This window comes from Diadema setosum, chromosome 2, assembly GCF_964275005.1.
Source record: "Diadema setosum chromosome 2, eeDiaSeto1, whole genome shotgun sequence".
Classification (NCBI taxonomy): domain Eukaryota; kingdom Metazoa; phylum Echinodermata; class Echinoidea; order Diadematoida; family Diadematidae; genus Diadema; species Diadema setosum.
Genome location: NC_092686.1, coordinates 7,279,087 through 7,301,433, shown reverse-complemented (window position 1 = coordinate 7,301,433; position 22,347 = coordinate 7,279,087). Strand labels below are relative to the sequence as shown.

At 39.1% G+C, this 22,347-nt stretch overlaps 1 protein-coding gene across 1 annotated transcript in view; it reads left to right on the top strand.

Moving 5' to 3' along the window:
• LOC140239373 (metalloproteinase inhibitor 3-like) overlaps positions 1 to 21,921 on the top strand; it is a 65,370-nt gene extending 43,449 nt beyond the window's left edge. The window contains exons 2-5 of the mRNA XM_072319234.1: positions 4,495 to 4,697; positions 5,924 to 6,125; positions 17,441 to 17,565; positions 21,673 to 21,921. Of these exons, the coding sequence (XP_072175335.1) occupies positions 4,495 to 4,697; positions 5,924 to 6,125; positions 17,441 to 17,565; positions 21,673 to 21,888 (746 nt within the window). The 3' untranslated portion in view covers positions 21,889 to 21,921. The remainder of the gene's footprint in view (positions 1 to 4,494; positions 4,698 to 5,923; positions 6,126 to 17,440; positions 17,566 to 21,672) is intronic.
• Positions 21,922 to 22,347: the final 426 nt, after the last annotated feature.

Here is a 22,347-nt window from a genome sequence, read left to right as displayed (position 1 = left end):
CTCCTCCTCCTTCTTCTTCTTCTTCTTTATGCTTCTTCTTCTTTATGCTGAAGAAATCACAGAAGATTCCAGATTCTTCTTCTTCTTCTTCTTCTTTATGCTTCTTCTTCTTCTTCTTCTTCTTTATGCTTCTTCTTCTTCTTCTTCTTCTTCTTCTTCTTCTTCTTCTTCTTCTTCTTCTTCTTCTTCTTTATGCTTCTTCTTCTTCTTTACACTGAAGAAATCACAGAAGATTCCAGATTCCAGAGAGGAAAAAAAGGTACCACGGAAGAAAACAATGTCAACATTTTTCATCTCTCAGTTTGTCTGTCTGTCTGTCTGTGTCTCCTGTAGCAGAGTTGTTGAGAGAAAAGGTGTTGTTTGATAAATAATCATACAAACAGACAAATCTTTGGGATCCATTCTCCTTCGGCAAAAGGATATGTTTGCTTACAACCCATCTGGAATATTTTGAATGGGGCTTGTTTTGATAACGGAGTGAATGTGACTGCTCATGTAGGTTTTAGATAACCCCAAAGGTAGAAATGGACTACACCTTCTGGTTTGGAATGCAACATACTATTATGACAGCTGATATCAAATGTGTTTACCTATTGGATGAAATTCCAGTTTCATATCATGAGTTGTTGCTGTTGTTTACATTTTTCTTTCTTTCTTTTTGTTTTCAATCTGATGTCTCAATATGCTTCTGATTATGGAAACATGGTTGTTATGTTACTCACTCTGTGTAGCACTATTTCAGGCTTAGAGGAAGATTTCATTTCTCACATAATCTGTGACAGCTTGAGCAATAGACTGGTTTTAAGTGTTTTAAGCCGGAACATCCACATCTGAATGTTGCGTGGCAGGAATGAGTCTGCGCATGTGACATTAAATGTTGTACTGCATGGGTGAATAAGATGTCACCTGAACATCGTGCAACCTTGGCAATGTCGATGCCTCATAAAAATTTTACACTAAGCTGTCACCTGACAGTAATCTTGATCAATTATTTGGGTTGCTGATATGCAACCATGCAATCCACAGCCATCGGTTATCACTTTCACTCTTGAATACACAAGTAGCATGTTTCTTTCATGCACCATATTCATTATTTAATCCACTGCCTATAGGAGCCCGAGTGGTCATGCATCTAGTCAGAGGAAATTTGGAAATCTGGTGGGGTTAAGTGGCATTTCTTGAGTGCTACTGGAAATACCTACCTCATTATGATTTTAAGTGACTGCAATATAATGGATTAAAGCACTGTATGAGACATAAGAGTAAATGTAATTCATTAATAACTACAGGCTGCTAGGATTGCAATTTTCCTTGCATTTTCCTTTGTAATGTGTTCATGGTCATGACTATATAACCACACTCTGATGAAAAAAAGAGAGAGAAGTCAAGCTATGTGAAGACATGTTTCCTTAAATGCATTCTTCCAAATTTTGATTTGTTTAATAGATATGTTATCATTTGATATTAGAATTCATGTGGACTCTATAATTGACATCTTATTAGAAACTTTGTGAAGGACTCCTTAAATGGAAAACATAAAATGCAATAGGTGCACAAAAACAAGCAATTTCCTGACTAAAAAAGAAAGGAGTATCGGGTTTGAGTCAGCTTTATTTTGTGAACCTTCTATCTTTCACTGAAAATTGTACGAATGCAGAAGATACAGATTGAAATAAATCATATTTTCCCTTGCACTTGATTCTTATAGTAAACATTAAAGTATTTATCAAGCACGAAATGCTACATGGTATCTAAAAAACACAACACACAACAGCAAGCACTGAAGAAGTACTGGTGGCACACTACTAGCTCTCCCATTTCATTTTGGACAAAAAAAAATGTCAATATAACAGCTTCCTGTATCTAATTTCCTGCTTTAATGCAAAGTTTACAGCTGGAGAAAAATCAAGAATGCAGTCGAGAGTGACCAAATAAAAAAAAAAAGCAGGGAAAACAGGCCATTCATATTTTTTCTGTCCGACAGATATTTCAACAGGCCTAAAATGATTGGCCGGCAGGTCAACACTCCCGGTGTTTGCGGGCAAGAAGTTGTGTCGGAGACTACACATATTACTTCCCCGCCCACTTCCCCTCCCCCCCCCCCCCCCCACACACACACACCAGTTTTCTTATTACATCTTGATGATTGATGAAGTATTTTATGAACATATTACACTATCCTTACACCAGGCATTTACAGAAGTCAAGACTGTGTGGTTTCATACATCACAAATAGGCTTAAAAAGAAATCCCAGTCCTTATACTTCCTCACTATGTTCCCCTGAGGCGTATAGTGTATGTGCAAGGTATAGGTGGCCAATGTGATATGCTTGTCATATATTGCCAAAATAGCCTAGACATCAGAACTGGAAAACATTAATGGCTTAATCACTCAAGACCACATAATTAGAAGGGAGAGGCTTTAACTGCATTGACGTCATGGGGGAGGGGGAGGGGGAGGGGGAATGATGGCTCTTGGTATACCGGTCCTTACCCAATACCGCTCTGTGCAGTGTAGTATCGGGCACATTCAAAGCATGGTTATCATGCATTAAAAAAACAAAACAAAAACAACAAAAAAAAATAAAACAAAACTATTATATCTCTATGTACTTTGCATTTTCACAAGATTGTGTCCTCTTTATTCTTTTAGCTAAACAGACAAAGGGTGCATCTGATGTCCAATTTCCAAAGGCACAATCAGTGTTTTGAAATGGTAATTCGAAATGCTGATCCAAAACACTGTTCACATGGGTATAGTCTACACTATTTTTTTTTTTTAGCTCTAGAAAGAGCTGATTTCTCGAACATCACTGCATTTGCAGTTGCTAGATTGATCCAAGCAAGCCAGTCAAATTGCAATCACAGATAATGCTGAGCTTCTCAGAGCATATTACTATAACTTGCCATCACCCTCAAATGAGGCATAAAGTATATAATTCATATAGCCAAATTATTTTTGAACTATGGTCCTTACATCCAATGATTCATAAACTAGCCAACTCATACACATAGGTCAACTGAAACATTGGCAGCAGGCTGCAAATGTTGTCTTACAGCAGAAAATCCACTAGTATGCCTGTGATCAACAAACAGTTTTTTGTTGGAGTTTTAAAAGTTGGACTTTTCCGATTATGAGAAGTTCATAAGCCTTTCGAATGTAACTCCAAAGTTTCAAAAGACATTAAGAATAACAACATCAATTTGATTGGCATAATAAGGCCACTGACTTTCAAGTTTTGATCATAATCTGGGGGAATTTTTCCTAACCAATTTTTCTCAGTATCTTTTCACCGTAACAGATGTTTATGTTTATACGCAGTAAACACCATACTCATATTTTGAGCAATCTGGTCCATATTTCCCCAAAATTATGACAGATGTCTCCAACTATTTTTCAAGAATGGCTCACAGGCATGCAAGATCTGGTTGTTCACGGGAGACGAACCTTTGGAACAGCTACTTTGGGAAATCATTTGTGGCAACTTCTTCCCGAGGGCTCTTGTACTTGTTGCATTGTTTCAAGGTGACCAGTGCTTCTGGGCGCTTCAGCAACGTAAATACTAGTACTGTAGTTGATATTGGCAGGGTAGGGAGGGGAAAGGAGTGGAGTGACAGGAAGGGGGAGGAAGAAGCGAGAAAGAGGGGTAGGCGACAATGGGGTTGAGAAAATCTGATCAAATTCACAGGATGGTTAAGTGTGAGTCACAGGAGATATCGCCTCGTGTCAAGCAGTTCCAAAAAGACTGGAACTGACAGCTCATCAGTGGACTTTCGAGAGCGTGTGACTAACGAACCACCTTCGACGTCAAAAACTGCTCGGCAACTTTTCTGAAAGTTGCTGCGGTCTTAGTTTTTTTTCTTTCTTTTTTCTTTTTTGCTCGTGTGTTTTGATTGCAGGTTCTATCACGCTGGCCCTAATTGAGAGCCCTGGGTGTGAGTGAACCAGAAATAATTGATTGATCCATTCTTACGTCATCTCCCACAGGAAGGAGTGGGAGTTGGCTTTATGCACTCACTGTCTTTTTAAACAAGTATATGGCACCTGTTTCTTCATATCATTCCTACTTCATCATATCACTCTGAAGCCCCTTCTATTCCCTCTTCCCTCCTTCCTTCCCTCTTTCTCTTTCTCTCTCCAATGATTAATCAAGCATTGTTTGAGTGAAAAGAGCCACTGCTGATAAATCTCATAAAATTCCAAGATATACTGGTAATAAGTTTCAATGCGTTTTTATAGCATCTTGCTTTCTTTCTGATCTTTTTTTTTTTTTTTTTTTGCTGTCTGTCAATATATCCATCTGAATGTCTGTCTGTCTGTCTGTAGCTATCTTTCATGCCAATTAGAGAGTTTGCTATCCATTTATAACCCCTACAGACCACTTGATCTGCATGAATAGCAACAATTTTCAGAGAATTCTGGATGAAAATCTGCCAATTCTCTGTTTCGATGTTATTTGATATCATCATATTCTTTCTCTCATTCTGTCACAGTGATCAGAGCCAGAATAAAAGGAAAGGAGCTGATCTACCCCGAGCCCCAACCAGAACCAATGGCCGAGTCCTCCTCTTTCAGTGAGGTCTCCTTCTCCGACTCCGACATGGTGGCACTGGAAACCAATGAGGGGCTCATCCCACCGGTGGAGGGGTTAATCGCTGCACCCCTGGGCCTGGCTGCTAAGCCAAGGGAGCCTGAGGTAAGTCTAATGCCTGAAGCAACCAACCAATCAAGGACTCCCTCCCCTCATCCCCCCCCCCCCATTATATAAGTATCAACTTTCAATTTCCAATATTTCAGAATGTTATATATCATAAATATGCACTTATATCTTTTGTTTAAAAAAAAATATATATGTATTCATATCTTTTGTTGGAGATAGAAAAATGAATGAATGGATGATTGAATGAATAAACATGTATTCAAACAACCACACAAACATACTGTACATACATACAAAAGCCCAAGGCATCCACTGAAATCATCCATATCAATCAATTCTGATGATAAATTGGAAAGGAAATCCTATCTGATCTTAAATTTATTACACAATAGCAGATCTAATAACATCAAATAATTAAATATGCACTGCATTTAAGAAAGCTTTTATGTTTGTATGCAGAACCTAACATACACATTGTTTACTTAGGTGATACGGCATTATCTGTCACTGACTATTTGTGTTCCTGCTCAGTCATTAGTTTCATTTATATTCATTTTAGAAATTTAAGAAAAATCAAATGGGAATGTTGCAAATACACATCCGCTTATTTAGTCAGTGAGACAGTAACTCATTTTTACAATAAGCTACAAGTGATGGATCAAGTAACAGTAATATGATCTTTAATATTTGTATTATAAAAATCTGCTGTGTTTGTTCAGTGTCATAACATGAGTGTAAAGAGAAAGTCAGTCTTCATCTTTCATCATCTTCAGTAGATGTAAAAGTGGTATTTTGCAAATACAACTACATACTGTAATTTCATGTAGGCATTCTTCATTGGTCATTTTCATTCATTGCAACCAAAACAAACAATGCCTTTCTGCACTGGAATCAGGAGGGAGAATATAGCAACATGTAATTCTATTGATGTATCTGTAGGCAAATTTCTAGGAAACAGCTAATGTTGGAAGAAGTTACAAAAGCTATCTGATATAAATGTACAATAAAGGGTTGGCAATTTAAGTGACATATGAAAGATGTTCAAAGCTTGAGAAAAACTCAAGTTAAACTCTAATTGATGTAAGGCTTGATACAGCTGGAGACAGCTTCATTGCATGCTTTTGGAATATGTTTCAAAACTCTACATCGGAAAGTAGTCCAGCTACTTCACTTCATGACAAACAAGCAAAAATGTCATGATCACCACAAACCACTCTATACTTTCAATTTGGTTTTATAATTCATGGATCCATTTGCTACAGGTCAAACTTCCAGCCGGGGTTGAACCAATGTACATGGACGAGAATCGACCAATCAAGTTGGAGTACACAGTCAAGGTGGAGAAAATCTACAAAGGCGATGACCTGTTGATGGCCAAATCAAATGCTAAGATCACCACGGCAGCCATCGACGCAGCTTGTGGCGTCACTGATCTGGAAATAGATGGGGTCTACATCCTTGCAGGTAACCCATAGCAACGCCCTTGGATGTCATACTGTTTTTCACTTTTATATTTCCTGAACCACTTTTACTTTTGATTTAACCCTCTAGCACATGTGGATTTTTTTTTCAACTCTGCTCTGTTATTTTCTTTATTTTCTTTTATTCTTACTTGTTCCTCTGAACTTTCCTTTGGGATTTTTGTATCCCTCTTTTCCATTAGATAACATATCTGATTATGTGTTTTCAGTCTTGAAAGTCCTTTTTCAACTAAAAATTTGGATAGGAATGGTAGCATCATGGATTTATATTCAATGTTATCATGACTATAGCAAATTAATTAAATTAAACTTTCATAACAATTTTTGATATATGATTCACATGTTTGTGTGTGTTTTTCTTCACACACACACTTTATATCCACATGCACATATACATTTTATCATTAAATTTGATAATTGTCATTTAGTTGAGTTAAGTATTAGATTGATTTGACAAAAGGTGGGGTGGACAAAACATTGAATCAAATCATTCATGGAGAGGGTACAAAAGAAAAACTGTCCAAACACTCCCATGTCTTCATTCAAGGCTAGGAGATCTTGTAGTAAGAAAGGTCCTACGGATTAAATCCCATAGCAGGTAAAATGCTAGGTGACTTTTCGGAAATCTTACTCTTGAACCATCCCGGGTAAACTCCAAGGCAATAAGCGAAGGTTAGGCATGCCAACAACATCTTACTGGCCATTTCACGCATGCACCATAATGTATACTTTCACTGCAGAAGAGTGACAGAGAGAACTTCAACAGGAACCCATTCACTAGTTTAAAAGAATGTTTGAATCTCCACAGTTTCCCCCGAGTGACTTGCATGAAAGGGGTAATTCTGGGTTAAGAGCTAACATTTCATGGTTAAACAAGCTTCATCAGATTTAAAAAAAAAAAAAATGAGTGATGCCCACCAGCCCTTACTACCAGGGGGATCCCTGTACACTGTGCTCTTATTCAGATGGTGCAACTAATAATCTGGGGTAATCTGGGGTAAGAATGTCATTGTCCACGCATCCCTTCCAATGCTGTATCCTTCCCCTCTGGCCACACCATCATTAAAACATCAGTTGCTGCCGGACTCGGCGCTGATGGATGGTTCGGATGGTTCCTCTCTCTCTCCTTTTCTATCTTTTACTCTCTCATTCTCTCTCTCGTTTACTACATCTGTCTCTCTCACCCTCCCTCGCGTCATGACCATGACATTTAAAAACCCAAATGCAACAAGCATCTCAGGTATCGCGTCTAAGCACCGGCACGCATCACCGACTTTCCACCACGCAGAGAATGGGGGGGGGGGGAGGGAATCTGTAAAAGCAAAACAACAGAGATAGAAATTTCTTGATATGTATCATCACTGCAGAATCATATCGACGCAATACTTCTTTGATCAACCTGAAGTGGTTTCATTTTCAAAATTACTGGCACGTGCCTACATTATGACAAGAAATTGTGAGGCAGAAGTTCTTCTTTTTTGAGGGGAGGGGGACACCATCCAAATTTTTGGGGGAGGGGGTGGATGGATTGAGGTAGGGTGTCTCTTTCCACGCTCGACTTGGAGTCAGAAACCACATCAGCACAAGGCATGCGCATATGCGACAACCTTGTAATGACCTATGCAGATGCTCGGTCCTCGCAAAGTGCGTAACCTCCTAATCAATCTCAGTATCAATGTCAAGCCCAGATGATATGTCACACCTTCTCAACTCAAGAACAATGCCTGCTCTTCCTTCCACTTTATATCAATGAAATACTCTTTTTGATTCTTAAAAAAAAAAAATCACCCCCATAAATAATCAAGTAATGATCTTTCTTCTTTAAGATATACAGCTCTAGGTGTCTGAACCATCTACATTTCTATACTATCCTCATCTTCAGTAATACTACACATTTGAAAAATGAATGAGCTCAATACTGTTAACTTTATAAAAGTCCTTGCAATCAATTTGAAAATGGAGATTGATTCTACTTCTAGCAAGCAAACATATATACATGCGCATTCATACACATGTGCACAAACTGTCATGTCAAAAAAAAAATGGACATGGCTGTCTGGGAAAAAGGCATGTATTACTCTCCATGGCATGGCAGCAGGAGTGAAAGCATCTGCCGGCCAATCACCAAGCAATGGACATCGGCTAGACAGGAAGCGTCCTGGTGGTCGCACGTCCACGCTGCGCCAGACCTTGCTGCACGTTCGAGATACGCGTCGAGAGCATGCGCAACTTCCTGCTGATACCTCTCCCATTTCGTGGAAAACATTATTTGCAAAAAAAAAAAAAGGAAATAAACATTATAGATAGAGACTTGGACACCTGTCATTATTTGGATGACTGGCCTTCCCTTAAGACAAGACCTTTATTTCAATTTTGTGTATATATCCTAATTTTTACAGTTCTCACCTGAGCCGACTAAATATGGGGCATGCTATTAAAGGACCTGATAATGAGGGAGTAACAGAAAAATCATTTCATGATCTCACAGTTTTTGATGTTCTTGTTGTCTTTGCAAATAAAATATGCCTCTCTGCCTTCGATACTGTCTACTATTACTTGAGATTATCATCAAAATAAGTTGCTCATTACAGAACTCTGTCACAATTCAATGTTTGTATATTGAAGTGTTGTTGTTGTTTTTTCTTGGGATTGTACTTTTTTCGGGGGGGGGGGGGCCTTGTTTTTCTGTATGCTTGAATTTTAGAATATAATAAACGTTCACTTTGCCTAACAAGTGCATGCTGACAAATCAGTTCAGTTCAGTTCAGTTAAATTTAGTTCAGTTCAGTTCATCTCAGGAGGTGTCGAGCAGATTTTTTTTTTTTTTTTTTTTTTTTAAGATACCAAAACCACATCTTGGAATTGGTTTGAGAATGAGGCTGATGCCCCAGCCAGTGATAGAAATTAAGACACTGACAAACTGGAATATAGTAGTCTATCTAATCAGGACTATGATAAGGACCTAAGTGACTCTAATCTTTACATACTCGGAGGATTCAACAAGAATGATGCGAGAGAACCGGATGACAGCTTCTGAAAGGCATCCTCTGTATTTCCTCATATTATCATTTGGGCTGTCTTGGTTTATAGAGTGTGTTAACTGATGTAACAGGTTTGAAAGTCTCAATGGGGCAACCTTATCATAACTATCATAGTGACATGCAATTCATTACAGGCTGCATGTTTATATCTCTGGGGTGTCACTTGATTTTTGTTTCCCCTTCTGTAGTAGAATGTTCCGGTGATGGGAACAGAGCCAACAACATCTGCTGGAACGGCCTCTGTTTGTCACCTACGATTATGGAATACAATGGCAGCACAAAAGCACAAAGGGAGATAACCATTCCAAACTGCCAACTTCCCCGTCTCCTGCCATGTAAAATCGAGAATGACGCTATGCCAGAAATTTGTCAGTGCGCTAGCATGAGTGCTACGCAGAGGAGAGAAACATGGCAGATACATTGTGAGCCTACGTGCCACCGTCCCTGCCCGGAATCGGGAAAGAGCCCACGGTGATACAGCAAAGGAGATGAGAGGGGAAAGGGGCGGAGTAAGGGGGAGGAAGGGGAGAGGGGTTGACGGATGGAAGGGAATTGGTGGGCATTGGGGTGTGTAGGGGAGCCAAAAAGGGTAAGTGGGCTAGAGGCTGTGGGTTTAATAGCTCAACATCTCAACATAGAAGAAAAATATAAATGTATATGACCTTGCGCCAGTGTAATTGCGCATCAACGCTCAACCGATAGGTCACTGGCATGGTATGCACATCTCTAAACAAGCGTTCTCTGAGCAGACACCCTTGGAAGATCATCTTCGACATACTTTCCGTCCGGGTCAAACGGACCCTTCCCTTTAATGACGAGCATCAATTTCCTCGCCAATCACAACCCCTCTTCATCAAAATTAGCAATTGATGTAATCTAGGTTAATGCACTGCTTACCAGGAGTGGGTCTACCACCCTTTCGCCCAATGGCCAATTATGCGATCTTGGCAGTAATGGGTTAAACTAGAGCACTGCAGGTGCTGGCTCATGTATGACCATGTGCAAATTGTGTTAATTCTTACGCAAGATGATTGATAATATGTTTAAAAGCAAGAAAGAAATATAGTTTGTTCAAGATTGTTGTTAATAAGTCAACATTTACCAGTCAGAAATGCCATCAGTCAGGACAAGATTTATAGAGTCTGGTATGAATTAGTAATTTTAATACAGTTTTAGAATAGGATACACATCAAGTAGCCACTATAAAAATTATATTAACATCTATGCATATTTTACATGCATCATTTATATCTCTGAATGTTTGTGAGCATGAAACAAAGTACTATGTCAAATGTTCACCAACATGTTCACAGGTCTTTAACACTATTTTTCTCAGCATCTTCATGATTACCAATTTTAACATTTTCTTTTTCTTTTTCTTTCATCTGATAACCAAGTTCTCTCTACTCTACTTTTTAACACATTCATTCTTTGCAACTTTTTTTAATACTATATCCTCTGCTCTGCGATGAAATTTCTCAACCTTTTTTTTTTTTGGGGGGGGGGGGAATTCTCCTTACCATGTTCTTCAAATTTCATGCCATGTACTTTTCTCCCCTTTTTTGCCATCCATCATCTTCATACTGGCTTTCACTAAGTTGTCAGTTTACCTCATTTTCCCTTTCAAAGCTCTGTCTGTTTATTTCTACTTATAACGCTTCCTGTCTGATTGGTTGGAGAAGGTTACTTTTAGACCAGCGTTTCCTCTCGCTGCCTCTTTCTGTCTCTGTCTTGTTTTCTACTTGCTTTTCCTCATCAGCATCCACATCTGCCTAGCTCTGTCATAAGGCGCGGTCAGACTGGCAAAAGATCGCGAAGTTTAAGATCGCGATCTTTAAGATCTCGAAGTTTTGCCAGTGTGACCGCAAACTTCCCGCGAAACTTCTCGATCTGTTTGCGGGCGGTGCCTCCGAAGCGCGAGGCCATTGTCATGTACAGATGTGCATTGTTACGTCACAATCCCTAGCCATCGGACGGCGCACTCTTGCTTGCGCGCGTACCAATGGCCCAAACTTCGCGATCTTAAACTTCTCGATCTTTTGCCAGTCTGACCGCGCCTAGTGAGATGTTTCATATTTGCAAGAGTGCTTGTTTGTAATCACGTTTGTGAAATCCACTTTAAACATGCCTGAAGCTTATGTATGGAGTTTTCAGATGACAAAAAGAGTCCCCTCGCTGAGTGTCAACTGCAAACAACATTCCAGGCAACACCTGTGCCACTAACCACAAACAACATTTCATGCAACACCTGTGCTACTAACCACAAACAACATTCTATGCAACACCTATGCCACTAACCACAAACAACATTCCATGCAACACCTGTGCCACTAACCACAAACAACATTCCATGCAACACCTGTGCCACTAACCACAAACAATATTCCAAGCAACATCTGTGCCACTAACCACAAACAACATTCCAAGCAACATCTGTGCAACTAACCACAAACAACATTCCATGCCATACCTGTGCCACTAACCACAAACAACATTCCAAGCAACATCTGTACCACTAACCACAAACAACATTCCATGCAACACCTGTGCCAGGAATCACCAACAACAATTCATGCAAAACCTGTGCCACTAACCACAAACAACATTCCATGCAACACCTGTGCCACTAACCACAAACAACATTCCAAGCAACATCTGTGTCACTAACCGCATACAACATTCCATGCAACACCTGTGCCACTAACCACAAAGAACTTTCCATGCAACACCTGTGCCACTACCCACAAAGAACATGCCATGCAACACCTGTGCCACTAACCACATACAACATTCCATGAAACACCTGTGCCACGTGCCACTAACCACAAACAACATTCCATGCAACAGCTGTGCCACTAAACCCAATGGCATGTCAGTCAAGCATAACTCTCGATATTCTATAGCATTCAGCAGTATGCATGTGATGTGCGTGCATGATGACGGAAGTTAACACAATGTTTAGGTATAATTCATCTCCTCAATTAGGATTTAGAGGTCACATCATTAACATGTAACCATTAAGAATCAAGTCAAACTCAAATGAAAGGAAAAAAAAACACCTTCCAACCTTATAGTTAGCAACAAGTGACTTTAAAAACATGATTCACATTTGCTTTCACACTAACAGAGTTAGTCACATGACCTGAAATATGCCTGTACACACATACAAAAGAACTGTCTCTTTGTTAAGTCTGAAACTCCTCTGGTTCTTTCTCTACCTCAATCTCTGTCATTCTCTGCTCGCCCCCCCCCCCCCCACCTTCATCATCTCATGCAGCTTTCAGTGTGTGTTATGCATAACAGTGCTCTGGTTTCTGGGCGGCTGTTCCTTCCGAAGCTCATATTTATGTCATAAACAGATGGTCACACCTCTCCTGGTGGACTTTTGGCAAAGAGATTGCCTCGGTCCCTGCCAATATGTCATCTTATTCTTCTTTTCTGTTTTGCTTTGTTTTGTTTCATCTTGTTTTATTTTTCTCCCTGAGATCTGCTGATGAGCTGGGGAAGATATGTCATCCATGCATGGGTTGGATGGGTGTTGCTATACCGGAGGATGAGGGGGCGTGAGCGATGTAGCTGTCAAATATGCCCTCTTCCTCACCTTGTCCACTCCTTCTCATTTTTTCTCTGCTTCTTCTTTTACATCTTAATATTTGCCTTTCCTTTTATCCTCTTCTTCCACCTTTTCTGCTCTTGCCTTCATCTTTTTTTTCCCCTCTTGCTTTCTGTGTCCTTCTGATATTGATAATTTCTTTGTCCATTATTGGTTGATCATTGCACTTCACATTTAGTTTCACAGAAAAATGACAAAATCTAATGCAAATCAAAAGGTAAAAGGCCTCTCCTTATCAGCTCCCATCCCTCCCCCTTACCCATTTCTCCCACATCTACAAAAACTGGTCTGTACAAGTTAATAGTAAGAAAACAATACTATATAAAGTACGCTCCAAAAAGTAGGTCTTTATGATGACTTTTATAGCTGAAAAGGAAAGGCGGAGAAGGGGGCAGACAGAGGAGAGACTGGAAAGTCCATTTGGAGGTGGGCAGGGAAAGTTTCAACCAGTTTTAGAAGTGCCAGTACCGAGTTGGGTGCACTTTGGTCTAGTCAGAAAATCAGTTGTCGATATTTTTCGCCCTTCGCTGTGGCAGGTTGCCCGGTCTGGCTTCTAAACAATGACAGGGCATGTTCTCCCTGTAAGCAAATAAAGATAGAAAACATCCAGCCCCAAACTCCACCCTCCTTCTACTCTTTTTTTTTTTCTCCCTCTATCTTATACTTGAACTCTCTTGTTCTTACTTCATATTTTAAAGGTGCACTTTATAACTGCATGCAGCCAACCACCAAAAGGTCAAGACTCTGTCAGCGTACTGTTTCCAGCCAAGTTCTTCCTGTAAATAATACATGACATAACAGGACTTTTGGCATACAATGCGGATTAATTTTTGCATCGGTCATTGTGGACTGGTTTCTCTGCAGCTCCACTTGCAATGATGAGCAGTCAAATCATTTCTCAGTTCAGAGTTCCAATGTGGAGTTACAAGGGGTTTCATTGGGCAGTTTTAGCAGCCTTGAACCTTGAATGAGTACTCTCCCAAAAGCGAAGATGCTGTCCAGCATTTTGATATTACTCTTTATTGTTACTTGTCTCAAATGACAATATTCTTCAACTCATCACCACATGGTAGGATACTTGTAGGCACAATGGGGGTAGGGTCCTACACTCCACTTTTTAGTATACTGTCCAATCCACAGAAACTGCAACAGTTTATAACCCTTGTAATCTAAATGCACAGCACATTCTTTGCATTTCATACATTTTTTCATGATCAACATTTTGTTTCTGTGATATTTAGGGAAAGTGTGGGGTATATTTCAATTTGCTAGCATGACCAACATGTGTTCAATAAGAATTCATACAGACAGAAAAAAAAATCAAGTGAAAACATTCTATAACAAACTGATCTCATTATGCATTATAATACACTCAGTCAAGGTATTGGTCAGGTTAAATCATGTCATCATAAATTCCCTACTGCATGGTAGAATATGCAACTGATATTATTTGATTTAGATTGTCCATGATTCATCAGATATCTAAACATATCGCAGAAACATCTTCGGCTTTAGATGCAGTTAGCAACTCTTCGACAAAAGTGTATTTGAACAAAATCTTTGGTTACATGAAAGCTAACAAGTCTTTGTCTGTATGTATATGAATATCATAACAAATACGTGTCTACAGGTATGGACAGTGTGATATACATGCCACAGTGGTGTTAAACAAATCTCCAGTTTGATGTGCACATGACAAATCTTGGCTACATGTGTGTTCAGCAAATCTACATCAGTGACTACCTGTATGCTGCACAAATCTTAGTCAAGTTAAAGGATCGGTTGTATATCCCTTTTGGAAATGTCGCAAATTTTTGCATGGTTGAAGAATAATGTCTTCAAAAATTGTGTATGAAATATTATGGTAACAAACATCAGAAAAAAAAAACAGCAAGTAACTTGAGGATATGTTCTCCTTTTCTACCAAGAATAAAAGCTGGGATCTTTTTTTTTTCCCTTTGGTCCTAATAATTCCTTGGGATTCTATAATATTGTGTACACCTCCATCATGGAAATTTTTTTCAGTTTTATTATTCTGAGGAAAGGTCTGAATTACCACCTCTAAATATAAAACACTTTAAATAGGAATATAATTTTCAGGGTTGCAAAAGGGACACACACACACTTTAAAGGGGAAAGTTTCCCAAAACATATACAGAGATTCAGCGCATCAGAAGAATTACTAAAACATTTTTCAGGAAAGGGGGGATTCTTTTTCAAGTGATGCCACCTTCTCTGATGGAAAATTTAGAACAATTTGTGCGTAATAGAACAATAAAACCAATTATAAAGAATGTCACAAAAGTTGATTTGATTTGACTCATTACTGAGATACGCTAAGGCAAATATTATCTTTCTCCATGCTCAGCCTCCACAAGAGCTAGGCCATGCATTTTATCAACGTCCTACAAAAAAATTCATCAGCATGTGGATTTTGGGAGACTTCCCCTTTAACATACATCAGAAGTACAGAGTTCACGGGTAGCTGTAGTCCGTGCAACAGGTACCAAATATTGACATGGGTGCCGTCGAGACCACCTTCAAAAGATTGCCTTCAATTAAAAACTGACATCCGGCAAATATTCCCAAACATCCTGTCCGTTTTTCTCTGACTCTGGTTGATAGGGGACATAATTCTCTCTCGTTGACAAGCTGTTTGCAGAAGTGATAATAACAAATAGATGGATGTCCCTAAAAGAAAATGCAATGAATTGAATATGAAACCAAAACATAACAGCCTATCAGTGGAGATACATATCAAGAGTGCAACTGCAGTCCTCTTCCTCGACCGTAAGAAAAGACTTAAAAGCAACAGGCTGGGGAAAGTACATATGACGTGATGCAAACACTACAGCTGCGTCAGCCGTGATATTTGAAGCGATACAGCTCCGCGTCCTCTCTGCCAAAGCTAAGAGAAATATATTTGCACATATGAACACCAGTCCCAAGCATGCGTGACATTTCAAACACAACGGGATCTATTTCTGTGTGTGTTCTCTGGATCTGCCACTGCTACTGTAACTGTCTGGTTTCGCGGATGTGATATTTTTTGATTATATGTTTTATTGTTTCAAAATCACGTAAAATCACAAAATCTACAAATGATTAGCAATCATTGTGGGTGTTTTCTGAGAGATGTGTACTGCTGATAATGTACTTTTGCTGAATATTGTGGATGATGGAAAATTAGAAATACAATGGAGTCTCATTTTCCATGTGCATTCCTTGTTGTTTTTCCTCATTTGTGAAGGGAAAGTCTAAATTAGGGGTAGATCCAGGAATTTCGTAAAGGGGGGGTGGCGCAAACAATATTTCTGTTGCTACTTCTAGGTTTCATTTCATTTTTTTTTTTCATTTGTTTTGTTTTGACAACAAATAAAGAGGGGGTGCGCGCCCGGTGTGCCCCCCTCTGGATCTACCACTGCTAATGTAATTGTCTGGTTTCACGGATGTGATGTTTTGTAATTATATGTTTTATTGTTTCAAAATCACATAAAATCACAAAATTTACAAATGATTAGCTGTCATTGTGAATAAAAAGGAAAATAAAGCAAAAACAAAGTGACAAGAATCTTTCATTGAAAAGCCATTATCACACATGAAAAGTCCCACCATGATTAAAAATGTCGAGGAGAGAACAGCTCCCTTGAAGACCCCTGATGTGGTTTTGATTTTACAGAAGACAAAAATGACGACACATTAAAATACAACATGGGGAATTGTTTCCTCATATGTTTTGGCTGTCCCCTCACTTACTGTTGAATCCGAGCAATATACAAAAACAATGACCCTGCACTGACACATAATATATACTACAAGTGAAGGATAATTGTTCGAGTGTGAAATGGGTTACCTGTCCAAAGAGAAAGAGAGAGAGGGGCAAAAAAAAAAAAAAAAAGGATAAAGGGCGTGGCCATCAACATAGCACAAGTCAAGTTCAACCTGCGTCATTCCCCTCACCTACGGGGTTGGGGCCGAGCCAGAAACCGGTGGGCTGTTCGGCAACGTACCCCTATGATAATAAGCATAAAATGTCACCTAGATTCAGCCCGGTAACAGGCACCCAACATGTGACGGCAAAAAAATGAGCCAAGGTCCACGACTTGTGGATTAGTGCACTTGGCACATGTCAATGGGTTTGATTGCTAAGAAAAGATTACAAAACACAAACAAATTGACACAGCTTGATCATGAAAACTTTTTCAAATGTTATTCTATTAGTTTCCAGTCATCATTGAAGAAAAATAACATGCCTTGTCAGGTCTTAACAATTTGTGTGCCATGGTATAAACTCCCTGTGTGCCACATTATTCTGAGACGCATGAGCGCTTTCGATAACTATTCTGTTCTTCAAGTCCACGTTACTTTTTAAAGAAGCATTCATGGTAGAAATGCAGTACAGCAAAATTTTAGACAAGGTTACAAGCTTTGACAATGATGTAAATTTCACAACAAAGTTATGGCTATTGTTCTTGCAAACGGCCAGTATTCAAAATGAATTCATTTGTGCATGGTTGTGCAGCCAAGCAAAACATGCAAAGAGGCAAGCCGTGGACAGATTAGGGCATGTGAACAGGGTGCATGAAGATTTGATGCAATGCTTTACTTGAGTTTTCTGTCCATATCTTTCTAAATCTCTCACAGGTACATTCTACAATGCAGAACTGAGGCTCTCGACCTGTAACTGGATTGCGGGCTACAAGAACATCACCAAGCGACAAAGACAGGGCATAAAGCACAACTACAAGATGCAGTGTGGAAAGTGTGATGTGAGTATTCCTTCTGTTAAAGGGATCGTACAGTTTTGGTTGAGACCTAATTTCAGGTTCCTGACATTTTTGGTGGGAAATAATGAGAAACCTCTTATGAAATATGAAAGAGCATGTAATTCTATGAGGAATTCAATGTTTATTTGATGAAAATTGGTTTTGAAATGGCTGACATATCCAAAAAAGAGCGACTGTAATAAAGTGTGGGACGCACACTTTATTACAATCACTTTGTTTTACTTTGTTTTTGGCTGTTTCAGTCATTCCAAACCCAATTTTCATCAAATAAACTTTGAATTCCTCTTAAAATAGTATGCTCTGTACTATATCATAAGTGTTTTCTTGGTATCTCGGAAAAAGTTAAAAGCCCAATTCTCATCTCCACCAATACTGTACCCATCCCTTTAAGGTCTATTGGAGAGCATACACAACCTGCCTTCTTTTACCAAGAGGGAGGGGGCAAAATCAATTTGATAAACTACAGTGAAGATACTAAGAGCAACAAAAACAATGATAGTAATACCTGACTATTACTAGAATTACTAATAATACTGGTGATGAGATAATAATAAGAAGTATGATAATAATCATTGAAGTAATAATGATTATAGTAATAAAAACATTAGAAATAGTAATAATGATTACAGTAATCATGATAGTTATGATAATATTAACAATACTGACAACATACTGTACACAGATCTAAATACAGGTTATCAACCATAAATTCATGGTTTTCACCTACAGTAACACTTTAGTCAAACTCATAACCACCTCCCTAAAAAAAAAAAAAAAAAAAATATATATATATATATATATATATATATATATATATATATATATATATATATATATATATATTGCATTCTCTGTCATGAATGTTTAAAAATCTCAGGTTGAGACAAGGGATTTTTTATTCCTGAAATACATATTTTATTTGAAGGACATACTGGTGTCAGCAATTACACTGACTAGATTTTGGCAGTAGGCCTATAATTTGTCATTCTGGCATGAGTACCATCATGAACAACTAGCAAATCTATTGTATGTCCATGGGCAACAAGCGACAACAAAATACAACATATCTACATATCTACATGGAAATAACACAAGGGTTATATTACCACAAATAGAAACTTCCTGAAAAAAAATATATATATGTCATTTGGGTGCTTATGGGCTTTACCAAATGTTTGCTCAGTTCTAAGTAAACAGTACAATTTGGCCATGAGATTAATCTTTTGGTATGGTTGTAATTTTAGTCTCATCATTTCCTTGCAATCATTATCCTATTCCTGGACATGCCCCCTCGTGAATGTTTTATGATTTAGGGCTGACCATAACAATCTGCCAGCAGTAATATTTAAGAAATGTGCTTCATAAAGGCTTAAAGGGATTAAACAGTTTCAGTTCAAATGGGGCTTCAGGTTTCCACTATTATTTTATGATTACTTTTTTGAGATAATGAGAAACCTCTTCTGAAATATGAAAGAGCATATAATTCTAGGAGGAGTTCAAAGTGTATTTGGTGATAATTGGTTTTGAAATGGCTGAGATATCCAAAACAAAGCAATCCTGATATAAGGTGGGACCCATCTTTCATTGGGATTGCTTTGTTTTACTTTGTTTTTGGATATCCCAGCCATTTCAAAACCGATTGTCATCAAATAAACTTTGAATTCCTCATAGAGTTGCATGCTCTTGCACATTTCATAAAGTGTTTTCGAAGTATCTAGCAAAAAGTTAAAAGCTGAATCCTCACCTCAAACAATACTATACTGTTCGTTTAACACATCATGCATATGTCATGATAGAATATACCAAATATTTCCCTTGCCCCCTCCCTCAAAAACAGAAGAAAAAAAAAGAAAAATAAATAACCATTGAATTACTACCATGAAGATATTCTATATCTTGTTGTTTACTCTTTCTCCATTTTTTTTTTTTTTTTGGGGGGGGGGGTGTAGAATTTATTTTGCATCTGTACAGAGTGTAAATATAACTCGCGAGATAAAAACAATATGGGGAGGGGGCCAATTTGAAGTATTTGAAGTGAATGTACCCAAAGTATCAATTCATTTCAATGTCAGCTGTATCTGGGACTGGCTGTGTTTCATATTCATAGAGTGGCTGTGATTGTGTGATCCCTTTAACCCAGTATTCCTCGCCTGCAAGTTTAGAAAGATGATCCTATGACATCATCCGTAATAAGACCCATGCATCATGGGTTTAAAAGTCTACCAGCTCCAACTGGGTTCACTGCTGTGGCCACATGAGGGCGCTATTAGACAAAAGTCACTGCTGAAAGATTGACTGGTTCATTGACATCTTGTCCTCCATAACTCACAGGCAGTCACACAGACTAAATTTTGCTTTTTAAGTTCAGTGTTGAGCAGCCCCATCAGTTATATATTTTTGAAAATACAAAGGAAATCTCTTTGATTCTCTTCCATAAAATTAAAACTTAAAGGAATTGTATAGTTTTGGTTTAGATGGGGATTCAGGTTTTAACATTTTTGCAATTTAATTAAAAACCATGTAGTTGAAATATTAAAAGGCATACGATTCTAAGAGGATAAAAAAGTTTCTTTGATGAAAATCGCTTCTGAAATGGCTGAGATATCCAAAAACAAAGTAAAACAAAGAGGTCATAACAAAAGTTTGTACCTGTCTTTCACTAGGTAGGACCACTTTGTTTTGCATATAACTCACCCATTTGAAAACTGATTTTCATCAAACAAACTTTTGATTACTCTTAGAATTGTATGCTTTTCAATATCTCAGATACATATTTTTTGTATTACCTTGCAAAATGATAAAACTTGAATCCCCATCTCAAACAAAACTATACCATCCCTTCAATCAATCTTAATATAATGCAGAAACATTTTTGGGTTTGATTGGCAGCAGCCTTCATTTCTAAAATAAATTCAACTAAGACCCTGTTTACAGTGCGAGGCTCGGCCGCGGCCGAGCCGCGGCCGAGCCCATTCCCGCTTCAGTGTAAACGCGCAAAAGGCCAAATGCAAGGCCAAATTGGCCTCGCATTTGGCCTCGCTCTGGCGGTGGTCTCGGCCGCGGCTCGGCCGCGGCTCGGCCGCAGCCGGCCTCTTCTTCGGCCTCTTCTTGGTGTAAACGCAAACTGGGCCAAATGCGCGGCCAATTGCGCGGCCAATTTTAGTCTGGCTTCAAAACCCTCTGCCTGTATCTTTCGCTATTCAGGATATTAACCCCCTCAACGTCGAAAACTAGTATAGTTTAAGGTGGTTTTGTCCTGCAAAGGATTTTTTCCTTCGGCAAAGGCCTTTGCCCGAACGGCGACTTCGTCGCCACGGAATTCATTTGGCAAAGGGTCTGAAAACCAGACAATACCAAATTGCGTTTGTTTACAAGCAGAGCGCCACTACGACAAAATATTGAAAGGTTTGAATCAAAAGCGCGGCCGAGCCCAGCAGTGTAAACGGACAAAATTGCGAGGCTCGGCCGCGCAATTGAGGCCGGACTCGGCCGCAGCCGAGCCGCGGCCGAGCCCAGCCCCGCACTGTAAACGGGGTCTATGACAACATTTTTACTTATCTACTGTAAATAAAAAATCAGATGCATATTTATAGGCCTACTACCCTGCAATGATGTTGGGAATAATGAGAACATCCACTGCACTATAATGTCTAATAAATAAGCAAATCTACACATGCATAACAAGTGACTAAAAGGGTGTACATTGCATAAGTCCCTGTCACTGAAACATCACTAATCCCAATCTTTTCATAAATATATACACTTTGACATTATAGTGATTTGAAGCAGATTCAAAGTCTACTCTGTTGCATGGTCAAGCCAAATTTTATGATCTGCCTTTAGTGTTGATAAATATAGTCAGAATATTAAATTACCTAAAAATAGAGATCCTGTAGCAGATAATTTTCTCCATCAATCTTAATGATCAAAATCATGATATTGCAGAGAAGACTAAGGAATCTCTTTTGCTCAACATTTTCAGCTCACCTCAGCGACCTCCCAAAGTAGATGTGCTTAAAAGCAATTAATAAAAAAAAAATGCATGAAAACTGATGCATTCCGCACATTTTCCTCTCAATTCTCTTGCAGATTTCCCCCTGCTATGGACGGTACTGCCCAACGGACCCCGTCCCCAACCTGTGCATGTGGGACATGGCCAATCTGCGTACCGACTGCGAGAGCCAGTTCGCCTATTGCACGCGCGATGCGCAAGACCAGTGCAATTGGTACGGCAAGGGGGACATGAAGAGGTGTGTGCGGAGGAGGGTGAAAAGCAGGAGGCGAAACCAGGATTTCCTGCCGTGAGCATCACACTGCCCCGCCCCACCATCCTCCTTCTCCTCCTCCTCTTCTTCCTCCTCCACGTCCTCCTCCTCCTCATCATCATCATGACCATCCCCAGCTATCATGGCTCTCATGGCAGTTGGTACCAACAGGACTGAAATGGACTCATGGAATGAATGGTTTCAGATAACTGCCTATTGCTAGGGAGTGAAACCCTCTTTATTGTGTACAATGTACATATCTACCCATTTATCGCACATTGGCACTACTCTAGTACAACAAAGATCGGTGCGATAGCGTCATTTTTTTTTTCTTTCACAAAGAAACCTGTCTCTTCTTGATGTTTTATTGACTTGATATGTGAACAGACTGACTTGGAATGGGAGTCGTTACGGGAAAGAAAGAAGGAATTGTTGAGAATTCAGGCCCAGATACCACAAATCAGAGGCTTTTTAACGAAATTTGAAAGGTACTGTATAT